The following is a 21,566-nucleotide window of genomic DNA, read 5'->3' as shown; positions in this document are numbered from 1 at the left end:
CACTGTTCTAAGCGCTGGGGGGGATACATTGTGATCAAGTTGTCCCACGTGCAATAAATACCGCTGATAAACTGATATCACAGCACTTGGCAAAGAAAGTTATCTATGCCGTCACTGCTCTCATTGTTTCTCTTCGGTGAAGATAATAATAATAATAATGGCATTTTTTAAGCGCTTACTACGTGCAAAGCACTGTTCTAAGCGCTGGGGGGGATACAATGTGATCAAGTTGTCCCACGTGCAATAAATACCGCTGATAAACTGATATCACAGCACTTGGCAAAGAAAGTGTTCTATGCCGTCACTGCCCTCATTGTTTCTCTTCGGTGAAGATAATAATAATAATAATGGCATTTTTTAAGCGCTTACTACGTGCAAAGCACTGTTCTAAGCGCTGGGGGGGACACAATGTGATCAAGTTGTCCCACGTGCAATAAATACCGCTGATAAACTGATATCACAGCACTTGGCACAGAAAGTTATCTATGCCGTCACTGCTCTCATTGTTTCTCTTCGGTGAAGATAATAATAATAATAATGGCAGTTTTTTAAGCGCTTACTATGTGCAAAGCACTGTTCTAAGCGCTCGGGGGGATACAATGTGATCAAGTTGTACCACGTGCAATAAATACCGCTGATAAACTGATATCACAGCACTTGGCAAAGAAAGTTATCTATGCCGTCACTGCTCTCATTGTTTCTCTTTGGTGAAGATAATAATAATAATAATGGCATTTTTTAAGCGCTTACTACGTGCAAAGCACTGTTCTAAGCGCTCGGGGGGGATACAATGTGATCAAGTTGTCCCACGTGCAACAAGTACCGCTGATAAACTGATATCACAGCGCTCGGCAAAGAAAGTGTTCTATGCCGTCGCTGCCCTCATTGTTTCTCTTCGGTGAAGATAATAATAATAATGATGGCATTTGTTAAGCGCTTACTATGTGCAAAGCACTGTTCTAAGCGCTGGGGGGGACACAATGTGATCAAGTTGTCCCACGTGCAATAAATACCGCTGATAAACTGATATCACAGCGCTCGGCAAAGAAAGTGTTCTATGCCGTCACTGCCCTCGTTGTTTCTCATCATCATCATCAATCGTATTTATTGAGCGCTTACTATGTGCAGAGCACTGAACTAAGCGCTTGGGAAGTACAAACTGGCAACATATAGAGACGGTCCCTACCCAACAGTGGGCTCACAGTCTAAAAGGGGGAGACAGAGAACAAAACCAAACATACTAACAAAATAAAATAAATAGGATAGATATGTACAAGTAAAATAAATAGAGTAATAAATATGTACATATATACAGGTGATATATATACAGGTGCATATTTATTTTATTTATTTAGTTTATTATTTAGTTTATTTATTTTTTTAGTTTAGTTTAGTATTTATTTAGTTTATTATTTAGTTTATTTATTTATTTAGTTTATTTATTTTACTTGTTTCTCTTCGGTGAAGATAATAATATTAACGATAGCATTTGTTAAGCGCTTACTATGACTGTTCTAAGCGCTGGGGGAGATACTGGAGTCCGAGGTCAGGGGTTCAAATCCTGTCTCTGCCACTTATCAGCTGTGTGACTTAGGGCAAGTCACTTCACTTCTCTGGGCCTCCGTTACCTCATCTGTACAATGGGGATGAAGACTGTGAGCCCCGCCATGGCACAACCTGATCATCTTGTAACCTCCCCAGCGCTTAGAACAGTGCTTTGCACATAGTAAGCGCTTAATAAATGCCATCATTATCTACAAGATGATCAGGTGGTCCCACGTGGGGCTCACAGTCTTCATCCCCGTTTTACAGATGAGGGAACTGAGGCTCCGGGAAGTGAAGTGACTTGCCCAAGGTCACACAGCAGACATGTGGCGGAGCCGGGATTCGAACCCATGAGCTCTGGCTCCAAAGCCCGGGCTCTTTCCACTGAGCCACGAGAAGCAGTGTGCCCTAATGGCTAGAGCCAAGGCCTGGGTGTCGAAAGGTCTGGGTTCTAATCCCGCCTCCATCATTTGCCTGCTGGGTGATAATGATGGCATTTTGTTAAGCGCTTACTATGTGCTATGTTTCCTCTCCTTCTCCTCCCCCTCTCCATCCTCCCCGCCTTACCTCCTTCCCCTCCCCACAGCACCTGTATATATGTTTGTACAGATTTATTACTCTATTTATTTATTTTACTTGTACATCATCATCATCAATCGTATTTATTGAGTGCTTACTGTGTGCACAGCACTGGACTAAGCGCTTGGAAAGTACAAGTTGGCAACATATAGAGACAGTCCCTACCCAACAGTGGGCTCACAGTCTATATATGTATATATGTGTGTATATATGTATATATGTATATATTAGAGAAGCAGCGTGGCTCAGTGGAAAGAGCCCGGGCTTGGGAGTCAGAGGGCATGGGTTCGAATCCCAGCTCTGCCACATGTCTGCTGTGTGACCTTGGGCAAGTCAGTTCGCTTCCCTGAGCCTCAGCTACCTCATCTGTAAAATGGGGATTAAGACTGGGAGCCCCAACGTGGGACAACTTGATCACCTTGTATCCCCCCCAGCGCTTAGAACAGTGCTCTGCACATAGTAAGCGCTTAATAAATGCCATTAAGAAAAAACAAACGACGTCGGCACAGTCCCTGTCCCACGTGGGGCCCGCAGTGTAAGTAGCAGGGAGGACAGGTGCGGAATCCCCATTTGCCAGCCGAGGAAACGGAGGCCCAGGGAAGCGAAGTGACTCGCCCAACATATCTATTCTATTTATTTTATTTTGTTAATATGTTTTGTTTTGTTGTCTGTCTCCCCCTTCTAGACTGCGAGCCCACTGTTGGGTAGGGACCGCCTCTATGTGTTGCCAACTTGTACTTCCCAAGCGCTTAGTCCAGTGCTCTGCACACAGTAAGCGCTCAATAAATACGATTGATTGATTGCTGAGCACCGTTCTAAGCGCTGGGGCAGATACAAGATGATCAGTTTGTCCCACGTGGGGCTCACAATCTTCATCCCCATTTCACAGATGAGGTCACTGAGGGGCAGAGAAGTGGCTTGCCCAAGGTCACACAGCTGACAAGTGGCGGAGGCAGGATTAGAACCCACGTCCTCTGACTCCCAGCCCTGTGTTCTTTCCACTGAGCCACGTGACCTTGGGCAACTCACGTCACTTTTCGGGACCTCAGTTCCTTCCTCCGGAAAATGGAGATGAATAATAATTATAACGCTATTGGTACTTGCTAAGTGCCTACTATGTGCCGAGCACTGTTCTAAGCACTGGGGATAGAGCTCACCTCCTCCAGGAGGCCTTCCCAGACTGAGCCCCTCCCTTCCTCTCCCCCTCGTCCCCCTCTCCATCCCCCCCATCTTACCTCCTTCCCTTTCCCACAGCACCTGTATATATGTATAGATGTTTGTACAGATTTATTACTCTATTTATTTATTTATTTTACTTGTACATATCTATTTTATTTATTTTATTTTGTTAGTATGTTTGGTTTTGTTCTCTGTCTCCCCCTTCTAGACTGTGAGCCCACTGTTGGGTAGGGACTGTCTCTATATGTTGCCAATTTGTACTTCCCAAGCGCTTAGTACAGTGCTCTGCACATAGCAAGCACTCAATAAATACAATTGATGATGATGATGATGATGATGATGATGATAGACACGAGGTGATCAGGTTGTCCCACGGGGGGCTCACAGTCTTCATCCCCATTTTCCAGATGAGGTCACTGAGGCCCGGAGAAGTGAAGTGACTTGCCCAAAGTCAGGGCTGACAAGTGGCGGAGCCGGGATTAGAACCCACGACCTCTGTTTCCCAGGCCCGGGCTCTTTCCACTAAGCCACACTGCTTCTCGATTGATCGATTGATTCGGTCAATCGTATTTATTGAGCGCTTACTGCGGGCAATGCACTGGACTAAGCGCTTGGGAGAGGACAATGTAGCAATAAACAGACACATGCCCTGCCCACAACGAGCTCACAGTCTAGAGTAGGGACCGTCTCTAGATGTTGCCAACTTGTACTTCCCAAGCGCTTAGTACAGTGCTCTGCACACAGTAAGCGCTCAATAAATACGCTTGATTGACTGATTGATAGAGAACAGTGCCTAGCACAGAGTAAGCACTTAAACACAATTATTATTACTACTGTTATCATGACTATTATCACTATTAAAAGTCGAGCGCCACATACCCCAAGGCTGCTGAGGAAAAACAAGTGTTGGGAAAAAAAAAATAAAAAAAAAAATGATGGAACTTGTTTAAGCACTTATTATCAATCAATCAATCGTATTTATTGAGCGCTTACTATGTGCAGAGCACTGTACTAAGCGCTTGGGAAGTACAAATTGGCAACATAGAGACAGTCCCTACCCAACAGTGGGCTTATTATGTGCCAAGCACTGTTCTAAGCGCTGGGAGAGATACAAGGTGATCAGGTTGTCCCACGGGGGGCTCACAGTCTTCATCCCCGTTTTACAGATGAGGGAACTGAGGCCCACAGAAGTGACTGGCCCAAAGTCCCACAGCGGACAAGTCCAGACTGTGAGCCCGTTGTTGGGTAGGGAACGTCTCTATAGGTTGCCAACTTGTACTTCCCAAGCGCTTAGTCCAGTGCTCTGCACACAGTAAGCGCTCAATAAATACGATTGAATGACTGAATGAATCTAGCTTTAATTCTATTTGTTCTGACGACTGTGAAACCTGTCTACGTGTTTTGTTTTGTTCTCTGTCTCCCCCTTCTAGACTGTGAGCCCGTTGTTGGGTAGGGACCGTCTCTAGATGTTGCCGACTTGTACTCCCCAAGCGCTTAGTCCAGCGCTCTGCACACAGTAAGTGCTCAATAAATACGATTGAATGAATGAATGAATCTAGCTTTAATTCTATTTGTTCTGATGACTTTGACATCTGTCTACATGTTTTGTTTATGTTGTCTGTCTCCCCCTTCTAGACTGTGAGCCCACCGTTGGGTAGGGACCATCTCTAGATGTTGCCAACTTGTACTTCCCAAGTGCTTAGTCCAGTGCTCTGCACACAGTAAACGCTCAATAAATACGATTGAATGAATGAATGGAAAGTGGAGGAGCCAGGATTAGAACCCACGACCTCTTGAGTCCCAAGCCTGGGCTCTTGCCGCTAATAATAATAATGGTATTTGTTGAACGCTTACTATGTGCAAAGCACTGTTCTAAGTGCTGGGGGGATACAAGGTGATCAGGTTGTGCCACGGGGGGCTCACAGTCTTAATCCCCATTTTACAGATGAGGGAACTGAGGCCCAGAGAAGTGAAGTGACTTACCCGTCACCCAGCTGACAAATGGAGGAGCTGGGATTTGAACCCATGACCTCTGACTCCCAAGCCCGGGATCTTTCCACTGAGCCACGCTGCTTCTCCAAACCAGCCGAGACAGCAGCCCTACCCGAGCTGGGCTTTCTCCTGCTCGTGGGGATGGCGGGCAGAGCGATCTTGTACAAATTTACTATTCTATTTATTTTATTTTGTTAAAACGTTTTGTTTTGTTGTCTGTCTTCCCATTCTAGTCTGTGAGCCCGCTGTTGGGTAGGGACCGTCTCTAGATGTTGCTGACTTGGACTTCCCAAGTGCTTAGTATGGTGTTCTGCACACAGTAAGTGTTCAATAAATACGATTGAATGAATTTATAACTCTATTGATTTATTTTATTGGTACATATTTATTCTATTTATTTTATTTTGTTAATATGTTTTGTTTTGTTGTCTGTCTCCCCCTTCTAGACTGTGAGCCCGTTGTTGGGTAGGGACCGTCTCTATATGTTGCCGACTTGTACTTCCCAAGCGCTTAGTCCAGGGCTCTGCACACAGTAAGCGCTTAATAAAAATAAATACAACTGAATGAATTTAGCTTTAATTCTATTTGTTCTGACAACTTTGACACCTGTCTACGTTTTGTTTTGTTGTCTGTCTCCCCCTTCTAGAATGTGAGCCCATTGTTGGGTAGGGACCGTCTCTAGATGTTGCCGACTTGGACTTCCCAAGTGCTTAGTCCAGTGCTCTGCACACAGTAAGCGCTCAATAAATACGATTGAGCACTTAGTCCAGTGCTCTGCACACAGTAAGCGCTCAATAAATACGATTGAATGAATTTATTGCTCTATTTATTGATTTATTTTATTGGTACATATTTATTCTATTCATTTTATTTTGTTAATATGTTTTGTTTTGTTCTCTGCCTCCCCCTTCTAGACTGTGAGCCCACTGTTGGGTAGGGACCATCTCTAGATGTTGCCGACTTGGACTTCCAAAGCGCTTAGTCCAGTGCTCTGCACACACTAAGCGCTTAATAAAAATAAATATGACAATGAATCTAGCTTTAATTCTATTTGTTCTGACAACTTTGACCCCTGTCTACATGTTTTGTTTTGTTGTCTGCCTTCCCCTTCTAGAATTTGAGCCGGTTGTTGGGTAGGGACCGTCTCTAGATGTTGCCAACTTGGACTTCCCAAGCGCTTAGTCCAGTGCTCTGCACACAGTAAGTGCTCAATAAATACGATTGAATGAATGAATGGAAAGTGACGGAGCCAGGATTAGAACCCACGACCTCTGAGTCCCAAGCCCAGGCTCTTGCCGCTAATAATAATAATAACGGTATTTGTTGAGCGCTTACTATGTGCAAAGCACTGTTCTAAGTGCTGGGGGGATACAAGGTGATCAGGTTGTCCCAGGGGGGGCTCACAGTCTTAATCCCCATTTTACAGATGAGGGAACTGAGGCCCAGAGAAGTATCCAACGTCACCCAGCTGACAATTGGAGGAGCCGGAATTTGAACCCATGACCTCTGACTCCCAAGCCCGGGCTCTTTCCACTGAGCCACGCTGCTTCTCCAAACTGGTTGAGACAGTGGCCCTCCCTAAGCCGGGCTTTCTCCTGCTCGTGGGGATGGCGGGCAGAGCGATCTTGTACATATTTACTATTCTATTTTATTTTGTTAAAACGTTTTGTTTTGTTGTCTGTCTCCCCCTTCAAGACTGTGAGCCCGCTGTTGGGTAGGGACCATCTCTAGACGTTGCCAACTTGGACTTCCCAAGCACTTAGTACAGTGCTCTGCACACAGTAAGTGCTCAATAAATACGATTGAATGAATTTATTACTCTATTTATTGATTTATTTTATTGGTACATATTTATTCTATTCATTTTATTTTGTTACTATGTTTTGTTCTGTTCTCTGTCTCCCCCTTGTAGACTGTGAGCCCACTGTTGGGTAAGGACCGTCTCTATGTGTTGCCAATTTGGACTTCCCAAGTGCTTAGTCCAGTGCTCTGCACACAATAAGCGCTTAATAAAAATAAATATGACAATGAATCTAGCTTTAATTCTATTTGTTCTGACAACTTTGACACCTGTCTACATGTTTTGTTTTGTTCTCTGTCTCCCGCTTCTAGACTGTGAGCCCATTGTCGGGTAGGGACCATCTCTAGATGTTGCCGACTTGGACTTCCCAAGCGCTTAGTCCAGTGCTCTGCCCACAGTAAGCGCTCAATAAATACGATTGAGCACTTAGTACAGTGCTCTGCACACAGTAAGCGCTCAATAAATACGATTGAATGAATTTATTACTCTATTTATTGATTTATTTTATTGGTACATATTTATTCTATTCATTTTATTTTGTTAATATGTTTTGTTTTGTTCTCTGCCTCCCCCTTCTAGCCTGCAAACCCGCTGTTGGGTAGGGACCGTCTCTAGACGTTGCCGACTTGGACTTCCCAAGCGCTTAGTCCGGTGCTCTGCCCACAGCAAGCGCTCAATAAATACGATTGAATGAATGAATGAATTTTGTTAATATGTTTTGTTTTGTTCTCTGCCTCCCCCTTCTAGACTGTGAGCCCGCTGTTGGGTAGGGACCGTCTCTAGATGTTGCCTGCTTGGACTTCCCAAGCGCTTAGTCCGGTGCTCTGCACACAGTAAGCGCTCAATAAATACGACTGAATGAATTTTGTTAACATGTTTTGTTCTCTGTCTCCCCCTTCTAGACTGTGAGCCCGCTGTCGGGTAGGGACCGTCTCTAGATCTTGCCGACTTGGACTTCCCAAGCGCTTAGTCCGGTGCTCTGCCCACGGTAAACGCTCAATAAAAACGATCGGATGAATGAATGAGGGGGATGCCCGCCCCAAACGAGCTCCCGGGAGGGGCGCGGGGGCGAGGGCTCACCTCGGCGTTTCTCCTGAGCTCCTCCGCTTCTGCCTCCGTGTACTCCATGTCCAAAATGTCCTCGTTTCCCGAGTCTTCGTCCGAGCCCGTCCCGTCCAGCAGAGAGCTGTTAAATTCTGTGCGGACACAGAAACAGACACGTGGCATCAGGCTCCCAGGCGAAACAGAGGGGACGCATCGCGGCGGACGCATCTCCTCAAAAATCTCCAGTGGCTCCCAATCAATCTGCACATCAGGCAGAAACTCCTCACCCTGGGCTTCCAGGCTGTCCATCCATCACCTCGCCCCCTCCTCCCTCACCTCCCTTCTGTCCTTCTCCTGCCCAGCCCGCACCCTCCGCTCCTCCGCCGCTAATCTCCTCACCGTTAGGCCTCATTCTCGCCCGTCCCGCCATCGACCCCCGGCCCACGTCATTCCCCCGGCCTGGAATGCCCCCAATCCCTCTGCCCATCCGCCAAGCTGGCTCTCTTCCTCCCTTCAAGGCCCTGCTGAGAGCTCACCTCCTCCAGGAGGCCTTCCCACACTGAGCCCCTTCCTTCCTCTCCCCCTCTCCCCCCTCTCCATCCCCCCATCTTACCTCCTTCCCTTCCCCACAGCACCTGTATATATGGATATATGGTTGTACATATTTATTACTCTATTTATTTATTTATTTTACTTGTACATTTCTTTCCTATTTATTTTATTTTGTTGGTATGTTTGGTTCTGTTCTCTGTCTCCCCCTTTTAGACTGTGATCCCACTGTTGGGTAGGGACTGTCTCTATGTGTTGCCAATTTGTACTTCCCAAGCGCTTAGTACAGTGCTCTGCACATAGTAAGCGCTCAATAAATACGATTGATTGATTGATTGATTTTGTTCTCTGTCTCCCCCTTTTAGACTGTGAGCCCACTGTTGGGTAGGGACTGTCTCTATATGATGCCAATTTGTACTTCCCAAGCGCTTAGTACAGTGCTCTGCACATAGTAAGCACTCAATAAATACGATTGATGATGATGATGATGAGGGCCGAGGGCCCGGGCCTGGGGCTCAGAGGACCCGGCTTCTCATCCCGACTTCGCCAAAAATCTGCTGGGGGACTTGGGCGGGTCATTTTACGTCTCCAGGCCTTAGTTTCTTCATCTGGAAAATGGGGATGAAGACCGTGAGACGGGGAATGCGTCCAACCCGATTACCTCGCTTCTGCCCCGGAGTTTAGTCCAGTGCCTGGAATTTAGCAGAGAAGCGGCGGGGCTTAGTGGAAAGAGCCCGGCTTGGGACTCGGTGATCTGCGCACAGGAAGCACTCAATAAATCAATCAATCAATCAATCAATCGTATTTATTGAGCGCTTACTGTGTGCAGAGCACTGGACTAAGCGCTTGGGAAGTACAAGTTGGCAACATATAGAGACAGTCCCTACCCAACAGTGGGATCACAGTATAAAATAAATCCGATTGAATGAATGAATGAATGAATGAGAAGCAGCGTGGCTCAGTGGAAAGAGCCCGGGCTTTGGAGTCAGAGGTCATGGGTTCAAATCCCGGCTCTGCCCATTGTCAGCTGTGTGACCGTGGGCAAGTCACTTCACTTCTCTGGGCCTCAGTTCCCTCCTCTGTAAAATGGGGATTAAGACTGTGAGCCCCCCGTGGGACCACCTGATCACTTTGTAACCTCCCCAGCGCTTAGAACAGTGCTTTGCACATAGTAAGCGCTTAATAAATGCCATTATTATTATTATTATTATAATGAGGGTTCTAATCCCAGGTCTGCCACTTGTCAGCTGTGTGACTTTGGGCAAGTCATTCCATTCATTCAATCGGATTTATTGAGTGCTTACTGTGTGCAGAGCATGTCTTCTGTATGACCTTGGATAAGTCACTTAACTTCTCTGAGCCTCAGTTACCTCATCTGTAAAATGGGGATTAAGACTGTGAGCCCCACATGGGACAACCTCATTACCTTGTTTCCCCTCCCAAACACTTAGAACAGTGCTTTGCACATAGTAAGTGCTTAACAAATGCCATCATCATCATCACTGTACTAAGCACTCCACGGCTCTGTGCCTCAGTTACCTCATCTGGAAAGACTGTGAGCCCCATGTGGGACGACCTGATTACCCTGTATCTACCCTGGTGCTTAGAACAGTGTTTGGCACATAGTAAGTGTTTCATGAATACCATTATTATTATTATTATAGTAGGCACTTAAATACCATTCATTCATTTATTCGTTCAATCGTATTTATTGAGCACTTACTGTGTGCAGAGCACTGTACTAAGCGCTTGGGAAGTACAAGTTGGCAACAGATAGAGACGGTCCCTACCCAACATCAGGCTCACAGTCTAGAAGGGGGAGATGGACAGCAAAACAAAACATGTAGATAGGCGTCAAAATCATCGGAACAAATAGAATTAAAGTTAAATTCATTCATTCATTCATTCAATCAGTTGAAAAAACTGAAGCCCAGACAAATAAAGTGTCTTACCCAAGGTCACAGAGCAAACAAGTTGGAGGAGCTGGAATTACAACCGAGGTCCCCTGAGTCCCAATTGCATGCTCTTTCTGCTTCCCAAATAGCTATTACGTCCTTGAAGTTATGCCCTGCCTTTGGATAGAGTGGGATCTCTTCCCCTTCCCTCCTCTCCCCCTCGTCCCCCTCTCCTACCTCCTTCCCTTCCCCACAGCACCTGTATAAATGTATATATGTTTGTACAGATTTATTACTCTATTTATTTTACTTGTACCTATCTATTCTATTTATTTTATTGTGTTAATATGTTTTGTTTTGTTCTCTGTCTCCCCCTTCTAGCCTGTGAGCCCACTGTTGGGAAGGGACCATCTCTAGATGTTGCCAACTTGGACTTCCCAAGCGCTTAGTACAGTGCTCTGCACACAGTAAGCGCTCAATAAATACGACTGATGATGATGATGATGATTCAATCGTATTTATTGAGCGCTTACGGTGTGCAGAGCACTGTATTAAGCGCTTGGGAAGTACAAGTTGGCAACAGACAGAGATGGTCCCTACCCAACAACGGGCTCACAGTCTAGAAGGGGGAGACGGACAGAAAACAAAACATGTAGACAGGCGTCAAAATCATCAGAACAAATAGAATTAAAGCTGAATGCACATCATTAACAAAATAAATAGAATAGTAAATATGAACAAGTAAAATAGAGTAATAAATCTGGACAAATATATACAAGTGCTGTGGGGAGGGGAAGGAGGTAGGGCGGGGGGATGGGGAGGAGGAGAGGATAAAGGGGGCTCAGCCTGGGAAGGCCTCCGGGAGGAGGTGAGCTCTCAGTAGGGCTTTGAAGGGAGGAAGAGAGCACAATTATTGTTATTATTATTCTTTTTATTACCACTGACTGATTGGCTGAAGGAGCTTACGGTCTAGAACTATTCTATTTATTTTGTTATGTGCACTTAGCTTTAATTCTATTTATTCTGACGACTCCACATGTTTTGTTTTGTTGTCTGTCTCCCCCTTCTAGACTGTGAGCCCGCTGTTGGGTAGGAACCGCTTCTAGATATCACCGACTTGTACTTCCCAAGCGCTTAGTCCAGTGCTCTGCACACAGTAAGCGCTCAATAAATACGATTGAATGAATGAATGAATAGAGCGGAGGCAATATAGTGTTACCCACACAGTAAGCGCTCAATAAATATGACTTAGTGGCTTCGTGGGCCCAGAGCATGGGCCTCATTTGGAAGATGGGGATTCGATAGCAGTCCTCCCTCCTTCATTGATTGTGAGCCCCTTGGGGGACAGGGACTCGGCCTCACCTGCTTAAACTGTATCTATCCCCATTCATTCAATCATATTTATTGAGCGCCTACTGTGTGCAGAGCACTGGACTAAGCGCTTGGGAAGTACAAGTCGGCAACATAGAGAGACGGTCCCGACCCAACAGCGGGCTCACAGTCTAGAAGGGGGAGACAGACAACAAAACATGTGGATGGGTGTCAAACATGTGGACACGTATGGATCCCCACACTTAGAACAGTGCTTGACTAATAATAATAATAATAATAATAATAATAATAATAATAATAATAATGATGGTGGTATTTGTTAAGTGCTTACTATGTGTCGAGCACTGTACTAAGAGCTGGGGTAAATATAAGGTTATCAGGTTGTCCTACGTGGGGCTCACGATCTTAACCAGAGAAGCAGTGTGGCTCAGTGGAAAGAGCCCGGGCTTTGGAGTCAGAGGTCATGGGTTCAAATCCCGGCTCCGCCAATTGTCAGCTGTGTGACTTTGGGCAAGTCACTTCACTTCTCTGGGCCTCAGTTACCTCAGCTGTAAAATGGGGATTGACTGTGAGCCCCCCGTGGGACAACGTGATCACCTTGCAACCTCCCCAGCGCTTAGAACAGTGCTTTGCTCATAGTAAGCGCTTAATAAATGCTATTATTATTATTATTATTATTATTAATCCCCATTTTTACAGACGAGGTAACCGAGGCACAGAGAAGTTAAGTGGCTTGCCCAAACAGCAGACAAGTGGAAGAAATGCGAGTATAACCTACAACCTCTGACTCCTAAACCCTAACTCTAATAAGCTCTTAACAAATACCATTAAAAAAAATAAAGGAATAATAATTATTTATGGCACTTGTTAAGCGCTTACTATTTGCCAAGCACTGTACTAAGCGCGGGGGTAGATTCCAGGTAATCAGGTTGTCCCACGTGGGGCTCACAGTCTTAATCCCCATTTTACAGATGAGATAACTGAGGTACAGAGAGGTTAAGACTTGCCCACGGTCACACAGCTGATGAGTGGTGGAGGCGGGATTAGAACCCTTGTCCTCTAACTCCCAAGCCCGGGCTCCTGCCTAAGCCATGCCAGCGTGGCTCAGTGGAAATAATAATAATAATAATAATAATGATAATAATAATAATAATGATAATAATGGCATTTATTAAGCGCTTACTATGTGCAAAGCACTGTTCTAAGCACTGGGGAGGTTACAAGGTTGTCCCACAGGGGGCTCACAGTCTTAATCCCCATTTTACAGATGAGGGAACTGAGGCACAGAGAAATTAAGTGACTTGCCCAAAGTCACACAGCTGACAATTGGCAGAGTGGGCTTTGGAGTTGGAGGTCATGGGTTCAAATCCCGGTTCTGCCACTTGTCAGCTGTGTGACTTTGGGCAAGTCACTTCACTTCTCTGGACCTCAGTGACCTCATCTGGAAAATGGGGGTTAAAATGGGGGTTAAAAGTTCTTTTAGACTGTGAGCCCACTGTTGGGTAGGGGCTGTCTCTATGTGATGCCAATTTGTACTTCCCAAGCGCTTAGTACAGTGCTCTGCACATAGTAAGCGCTCAATAAATACGATTGATTGATTGATTGATTGATTATGGGAAGCAGCGTGGCTCAGTGGAAAGAGTCCGGGCTTTGGAGTCGGAGGCTGTGGGTTCAAATCCCAGCTCCACCACTTGTCAGCTGTGTGACTTTGGGTAAGTCACTTCACTTCTCTGGGCCTCAGTTCCCTGATCTGTAAAATGGGGGTTAAGACTGTGAGCCCTCTGTGGGACAACCTGATCACCTTGTAACCCCCCCCCGCGCTTAGAACAGTGCTTTGCACATAGTAAGCGCTTAATAAATGCCATTATGGGAAGCAGCGTGGCTCAGTGGAAAGAGCCCGGGCTTTGGAGTCGGAGGCTGCGGGTTCAAATCCCAGCTCCACCACGTGTCAGCTGTGTGACTTTGGGCAAGTCACTTCACTTCTCTGGGCCTCAGTTCCCTCATCTGGAAAATGGGGATGAAGACTGTGAGCCCCTAGTGGGACAACCTGATTACCTTGTATCTACCTCAGCGCTTAGAACAGTGCTTTGTACATAGTAAGCGCTTAACAAATACCAACATTATTATTCTCTAAAGAAAGTGATCCTAAGCCTCTGATATCCGCCATCAGTTGGCAGGATTTCCGAATCAGGCCCGGGGCCCAAGCTACAAACTGGAGGTGGGAGATGGGAGAGGAGAGAGGGAAAAGGGGAGAGGGAAGAGGGGAGAGAGAGTGAGAGAGAAGGCACACTAAGCTTCTCCCAGGTGGGCAACTCTAATTTGTGATGTGTTATTACGGTACTTGTTATGTGCCAGGCACTGTTCTAAGCGCTGGGGTGGATACAAGGTAACTGGGTGGGACACAGTCCCTGTCCCACGTGGGGCTCACAGTCTTAATCCCCATTTTACAGATGAGGGAACTGAGGCCCAGAGAAGTGACGTGACTTGCCTAAGAGCACCCCTAAGGACCAGCCCCTTCTCCTCAACACGCTATCCAACCTTGGCTTCACAGACTCCGTCCTCTCCCGGTTCTTCTCTTATCTCTCACGTCGTTCATTCTCAGTCTCCTTTGCGGGCTCCTCCTCCGCCTCCCATCCCCTTCCTGTGGGGGTTCCCCAAGGTTCAGTGCCTTGTCCCCTTCTGTTCTCTATCTACACTCACTCCCTCGGTGAACTCATTTGCTCCCATGGCTTCAACTATCATCTCTACGCTGATGACACCCAAATCGACATCTCTGCCCCTGCTCTCTCTCCCTCCCTTCAGGACATCTCCATCTGGATGTCTGCCCGCCCCCTAAAACTCAGTATGTCCAAGACTGAACTCCGTATCTTCCCTCCCAAATCCTGCCCTCTCCTTGACTTTCCCATCACTGTAGATGACACTACCATCCTTCCCGTCTCACAAGCCCGCAACCTCGGTGTCATCCTCAACTTCGCTCTCTCGTTCACCCCTCACATCCAATCCGTCACCAAAGCCTGCCGGTCTCACCTCCGCAACATCACCGAGATCCGGCCTTTCCTCCCCATCCAAACCACTACCTTGCTGGTTCATTCTCTCATCCTCTCCCGACTGGATGACTGCATCGGCCTTCTCTCTGATCTCCCATCCTCGTGTCTCTCCCCACTTCAATCCATACTTCATGCTGCTGCCCGGATTGTCTTTGTCCAGAAACGCTCTGGGCATGTTACTCCCCTCCTCAAAAATCTCCAGTGGCTACCAATCAATCTGCGCAACAGGCAGAAACTCCTCCCCCTGGGCTTCAAGGCTGTCCATCCCTTGGCCCCCTCCTACCTCACCTCCCTTCTCTCTTTCTCCAGCCCAGTCCGCACCCTCCGCTCCTCCACCGCTAATCTCCTCACCGTTAGGCCTCGTTCTCACCCGTCCCGCCGTCGACCCCCAGCCCACGTCATCCCACGGGCCCGGAATGCCCTCCCTCTGCCCATCCGCCAAGCTAGCTCTCTTCCTCCCTTCAAATCCCTACTGAGAGCTCACCTCCTCCAGGAGGCCTTCCCAAACTGAGCCTCCCTTTTTCCTCCCCTCCCTAACACCCCCTCCCTCCCTCTGTCCTACCCCCTTCCCCTCCCCACAGCACTTGTATATATTTGTACAGATTTAGTACTCGATTTTATTTGTACACATTTACTATATTCATTTTATTAATGAAGTGTATGTAGCTATAATTCTATTTATTTTGATGGTATAGACACCTATCTACTTGTTTTGTTGTCTGTCTCCCCCTTCTAGCCTGTGAGCCCGTTGTGGGGTAGGGACCGTCTCTGTGCCGCTGACCTGTACTTCCCAAGCGCTTAGTCCAGTGCTCTGCGCCCAGTAAGCGCTCAATAAACACGACTGAATATGAATGAATGTAAAATGGGGATGAAGACTGTGGGCCCCACATGGACGACGTGATTACCTTGTATCTCCCCCAGCGCTCAGAACAGTGCTTGGCACATAGTAAGCGCTTAACAAATACTAGTGAGAGACCAAGAGGGAGAGAGCACTTAGAACAGTGCCTGGCACATAGTAAGCAATTAACAAATACCATAATTATTATTTTTAAGGTCACAGCAGACAAGGGCTGGAGCTAGGATTAGATCCCATGATTTTCTAACTCCCGGGCCCGGGCTCTAGCCACTAGGCTCCCCCCTTCTAGACTGTGAGCCCACTGTTGGGTAGGGACTGTCTCTATGTGTTGCCGACTTGTACTTCCCAAGCGCTTAGTACAGTGCTCTGCACACAGTAAGCGCTCAATAAATACGATTGATTGATTAGGCCGTGCTGGGGGCGGCTGTGTGTGGCATTTCTCCCTGGTGTGAAACTTCCTATTCTTGAGGAAGCAAACTTCCCCAAGTGCCCTCGCCCATCACCACCCTCGTCCGCTGTCCGCCCACCTTTTTCCTGATGGGAAAAAATGCAAAAGAAGAAAGAAAATAAAGTCCAACAATAATATAATAATGTGGGCATTTGTTAAGCGCTTACTATGTGTCAAGCACTGTTCTAACTGCTGGGGTAGATACAAGGTCATCAGGTTGTCCCACGTGGGGTTTTGTTCTCTGTCTCCTCCTTTTAGACTGTGAGCCCACTGTTGGGTAGGGACCGTCTCTATATGTTGCCAACTTGTATTTCCCAAGCGCTAAGTAATAATAATAATAATAATAATGATGGCATTTGTTAAGCGCTTACTATGTGCAAAGCACTGTTCTAAGCGCTGGGGGGGATACAATGTGATCAAGTTGTCCCACGTGGGGCTCACAGTCTAAATCCCCCTTTTTACAGATGAGGTAACTGAGGCTCGGAGAAGTTAAGTGACTTGCCCAAGGTCACACAGCAGACTTGTGGTGGAGCCGGGATTCAAACCCATGATCTCTGACTCCAAAGCCCGGGCTCTTTCCACTGAGCCACGCTGCTTAGTACAGTGCTCTGCACACAGTAAGCGCTCAATAAATATGATTGACTGATTGATTGATTCACCCCCATTTTCCAGATGAGGTCACTGAGGCCCAGAGAAGTGAAGTGAGTTGCCCAAAGTCACACAGCTAAAATAATAATAATAACAATAATAATAATAATAATAATAATGGCATTTATTAAGCGCTTACTATGTGCACAGCACTGTTCTAAGCACGTGGGGGTACAAGGTGATCAGGTTGTCCCACGTGGGGCTCACAGTCTTCATCCCCATTTTACAGATGAGGGAACTGAGGCCCAGAGAATAATAATAATAATGATAATGATGGCATTTATTAAGCACTTACTATGTGTAAAGCACTGTTCTAAGCGCTCGGGAGGTTACAAAGTGATCAGTTTGTCCCACAGGGGGCTCACAGTCTTAATCCCCATTTTCCAGATGAGGGAACTGAGGCCCAGAGAAGTGAAGGGACTTATCATCATCAATCGTATTTATTGAGCGCTTACTATGTGCAGAGTACTGTACTAAGCACTTGGGAAGTACAAATTGGCAACATATAGAGACAGTCCCTACCCAACAGTGGGCTCACAGTCTAAAAGGGGGAGACAGAGAACAAAACCAAACATACTAACCAAATAAAATAAATAGGATAGCTATGTACAAGTAAAATAAATAAATAAATAAATAGAGTAATAAATATGTACAAACATATATACATATATACAGGTGCTGTGGGGAAGGGAAGGAGGTAAGATGGGGGGATGGAGAGGGGGACAAGGGGGAAAGGAAGGAAGGGGCTCAGTCTGGGAAGGCCTCCTGGAGGAGGTGACTTGCCCCAAGTCACATAGCTGACGAGTGGCGGAGCCGGGATTTGAACCCGTGACCTCCGACTCCAAAGCCCGAGCTCTTTCCACCGAGCCACACTACTTCTCCCAGCTATCCGGGCAGAAGAAACCGGCCCCGCTCGCCGCCCCTGGCCCCTCACCTTGCAGACTGAGCTCTGTGGCTCTTTTCAGGTCGTCGTCTTCTTTCTGCTCCCGGGCCTCCTGAAAGGAACAAGGAGGAAAGAAACCGTTTTAATAATAATAATAATAATAATGACGGCATGTGTTAAGCGCTTACTATGTGCAGAGCACTGTTCTAAGCGCTGGGGGGGATACAAGGTGATCGAGTTGTCCCACGGGGGGCTCACAGTCTTAATCCCCATTTTACAGATAACTGAGGCCCAGAGAAGTGACGTGAATAGCCCAAGGTCACCCAGCAGACATGTGGCGGAGCTGGGATTCAAACCCATGACCTCCGACTCCAAAGCCCGGGCTCTCTCCACTGAGCCACGCTGCTTCTCGATGTTTTGTTTCCCGTTTCAACATTCCAGCGGCGCGTTCCCCGTCCCCCCGGCTCGGAGGGGGTTCCGCTCCCGTTTCCGCAACATCTCCCCGACAACGTCGGGAGTCGAGAAAGGTCCGGGCCCGGAACAGGCCGGGGGTCAGTTCGCTTCACTGAACCAACCCCAAGGCTTCCAGATGCAGAATCAATCAATCAATCAATCGTATTTATTGAGCGCTTACTGTGTGCAGAGCACTGTACTAAGCGCTTGGGAAGGACAAGTCGGCAACATGGGCAAGAGGGCGACTCTCAGTTCCCCCCTCCATCCCCCTCGCCTTACCTCCTTCCCTTCCCCACAGCACCTGTATATATGTATAGATGTTTGTACGGCTTTATTACTCTATTGATTTATTTTACTTGCAGCACATGTATATATCTTTGTACGGATTTATTACTCTATTTATTGATTGAGCCCCTTCCTTCCTCTCCCCCTCGTCCCCCTCTCCATCCCCCCCATCTTACCTCCCTTCCCTTCCCCACAGCACCTGTATATATGTCTACATGTTTGTACATATTTATTACTCTATTTATTTATTTTACTTGTACATATCTATTCTATTTATTTTATTTTGTCAGTACGTTTGGTTTTGTCTCCCCCTTTTAGACTGTGAGCCCACTGTTGGGTAGGGACTGTCTCTATATGTTGCCAATTTGTACTTCCCAAGCACTTAGTACAGTGCTCTGCACACAGTAAGCGCTCAATAAATATGATTGATGATGATGATGATTTATTTTACTTGTACATATCTATTCTAGTTATTTTATTTTGTTAATATGTTTGTTTTTTTCTCTGTCTCCCCCTTCTAGACTGTGAGCCCACTGTTGGGTAGGGACCGTCTCTAGATGTTGCCAACTTGGGCTTCCCAAGCGCTTAGTCCAGTGCTCTGCACACAGCAAGCGCTCAATAAATACGATTGAATGAATGAATGTTGCCAACTTGTACTTCCCAAGCGCTTAGTACAGTACTCTGCACACAGTAAGCGCTCAATACAATTGAATGAATGAATGAATGTTGCCAACTTGTACTTCCCAAGCGGTTAGTCCAGTGCTCTGCACACAGTAAGCGCTCAATAAATATGATTGATTGATTGATTGATTGATTGATGCTGCATCCGCCTCCGTCTGCATCATCAGAGAAGCAGCGTGGCTCAATGGAAAAGAGCCCGGGCTTTGGAGTCAGAGGTCATGGGTTCGAATCCCAGCTCCTCCACATGTCTGCTGTGTGACCTTGGGCAAGTCACTTCACTTCTCTGAGCCTCAGTTACCTCATCTGTAAAATGGGGATTAAGACTGTGAGCCCCACGTGGGACAACTTAATCACCTTGTATCCCCCCCCCAGCGCTTAGAACAGTGCTCTGCACATAGTAAGCGCTTAACAAATGCCATCATTAATTAATTAATTAATTAGTGAAGCGGCATGGCGCAGTGGCTGGAGCTCAGGCCTGGCAATCAGAAGGCTATGGGTTCTAATTCCGGCTTTGCCCCTTGTCTGCTGTGTGACCTTGGGCAATAGAGCACTTGGGCACTGTACTAAGCGTCAGGGTGGATACGAGCAAATGGGGTTGGAAGCGCTCCCTGTCCCACGTAATAACAATAATAATTATCAGGCAAAAACTCCTCACTCTCAGCTTCAAGGCTTTCCATCCATCCCCTTACCCCCTCATTCATTCAATCGTATTTATTGAGCGCTTACTGTGTGCAGAGCACTGTACAAAGCGCTTGGGAAGTACAAGTTGGCAACATACAGAGATGGTCCCTACCCAACAGTGGGCTCACAGTCTAGAAGTGGGGGACAGGACAAAACAAAATTATTCTATTTATTTTATTTTGTTAATATGTTTTGTTGTCTGTCCTCCCCTTCTAGACTGTGAGCCCGCTGTTGGGTAGGGACCGGCTCTATATCTTGCCAGCTTGTACTTCCCAAGTGCTTAGTCCAGTGCTCTGCACACAGTAAGCGCTCAATAACTACGACTGACTGAATGAATGAACAAAATAAAATAGATAGAATAAATATGTACAAATAAAATAAAGAAATAAAGTAATAAATCCATACAAACATATATACATATATAGAGGTGCTGTGGGGAGGGGAAGGAGGTAAGATGGGGGGGATGGAGAGGGGGAGAGAAAGGAAGGGGATCAGTCTGGGAAGGCCTCCTGGAGGAGGTGAGCTCTCAGTAGGTCTTTTAGACTGTGAGCCCACTGTTGGGTAGGGACTGTCTCTATATGTTGCCAACTTGTACTTCCCAAGCGCTTAGTACAGTGCTCTGCACACACTAAGCGCTCAATAAATACGATTGATGATGATGATGATGATGATGAGTAGGGCCTTGAAGGGAGGAAGAGAGCTCCTCCCTCCCCTCCCTTCTGTCCTTCTCCGGCCCAGCCCGCACCCTCCGCTCCTCCGCCGCTAATCTCCTCACCGTTAGGCCTCGTTCTCGCCTGTCCCGCCATCGACCCCCGGCCCACGTCCTCCCCCGGGCCCGGAATGCCCCCAATCCCTCTGCCCATCCGCCAAGCTGGCTCTCTTCCTCCCTTCAAAGCCCTACTGAGAGCTCACCTCCTCCAGGAGGCCTTCCCACACTCAGCCCCCTCCTTCCTCTCCCCCTCCCCATCCCCCCCGCCCTACCTCCATTCCCCTCCCCCAGCACCTGTAAATATGTCTGTACAGATTTACTACTCTATTTTACTTGTACATATTTACTATTCTGTTTATTTTGTTAATGCTGTGCATCTAGCTTTACTTCTATTTATTCTGACAACTTGACACCTGTCCACATGTTTGGTTTTGTCGTCTGTCTCCCCCTTCTAGACTGTGAGCCAGCTGTTGGGTCGGGACTGTCCCTATATGTTGCCGACCTGGACTTCCCAAGCGCTCAGTACAGTGCTCTGCGCACAGTAAGCGCTCAATATGAATGAAGGAATAATAATGATAACAATGGCTTACTATGTGCCAAGAACTTGTTCTAAGCGCTGGGGTAGTTCGTCGGGTTGGACACAGTCCTTGTCCCACGTGGGGCTCACAGTCCTCATCCCCATTTCCCAGAGGAGGTAAAAGGCCCAGAGAAGTGCAGTGCCTTGCCTGAGGTCACCCAGCAGACAAGTGGGGGAGCCGGGATTAGAACCCATCTCTATATGTTGCCAACTTGCACTTCCCAAGCGCTTAGTACAGTGCTCTACACACAGTAAGCGCTCAATAAATACGATTGATTGATTGATTGATTGCTGACGTCACTAGGCCATGCTGCTTCTCAGCTACAGTTGCTTAAAAAAAAATAATAATAATGATAGCATTTATTAAGCGCTTACTATGTGC

General features: G+C 46.9%; 1 protein-coding gene across 1 annotated transcript in view; it reads right to left on the bottom strand.

Moving 5' to 3' along the window:
• The window catches only part of USP37 (ubiquitin specific peptidase 37), a 270,227-nt gene that overhangs the window by 24,677 nt on the left and 223,984 nt on the right, over positions 1–21,566 (bottom strand). The window contains exons 20-21 of the mRNA XM_038740830.1: positions 17,850–17,910; positions 8,177–8,292 (exon numbers count right to left, since the gene is read on the bottom strand). Of these exons, the coding sequence (XP_038596758.1) occupies positions 8,177–8,292; positions 17,850–17,910 (177 nt within the window). The remainder of the gene's footprint in view (positions 1–8,176; positions 8,293–17,849; positions 17,911–21,566) is intronic.

The sequence above is a fragment of the Tachyglossus aculeatus genome, chromosome 1, assembly GCF_015852505.1.
Source record: "Tachyglossus aculeatus isolate mTacAcu1 chromosome 1, mTacAcu1.pri, whole genome shotgun sequence".
Taxonomy (NCBI): domain Eukaryota; kingdom Metazoa; phylum Chordata; class Mammalia; order Monotremata; family Tachyglossidae; genus Tachyglossus; species Tachyglossus aculeatus.
Note: the sequence above shows the minus strand (reverse complement) of the source record. Positions and strands in the feature narration are given on the sequence as shown.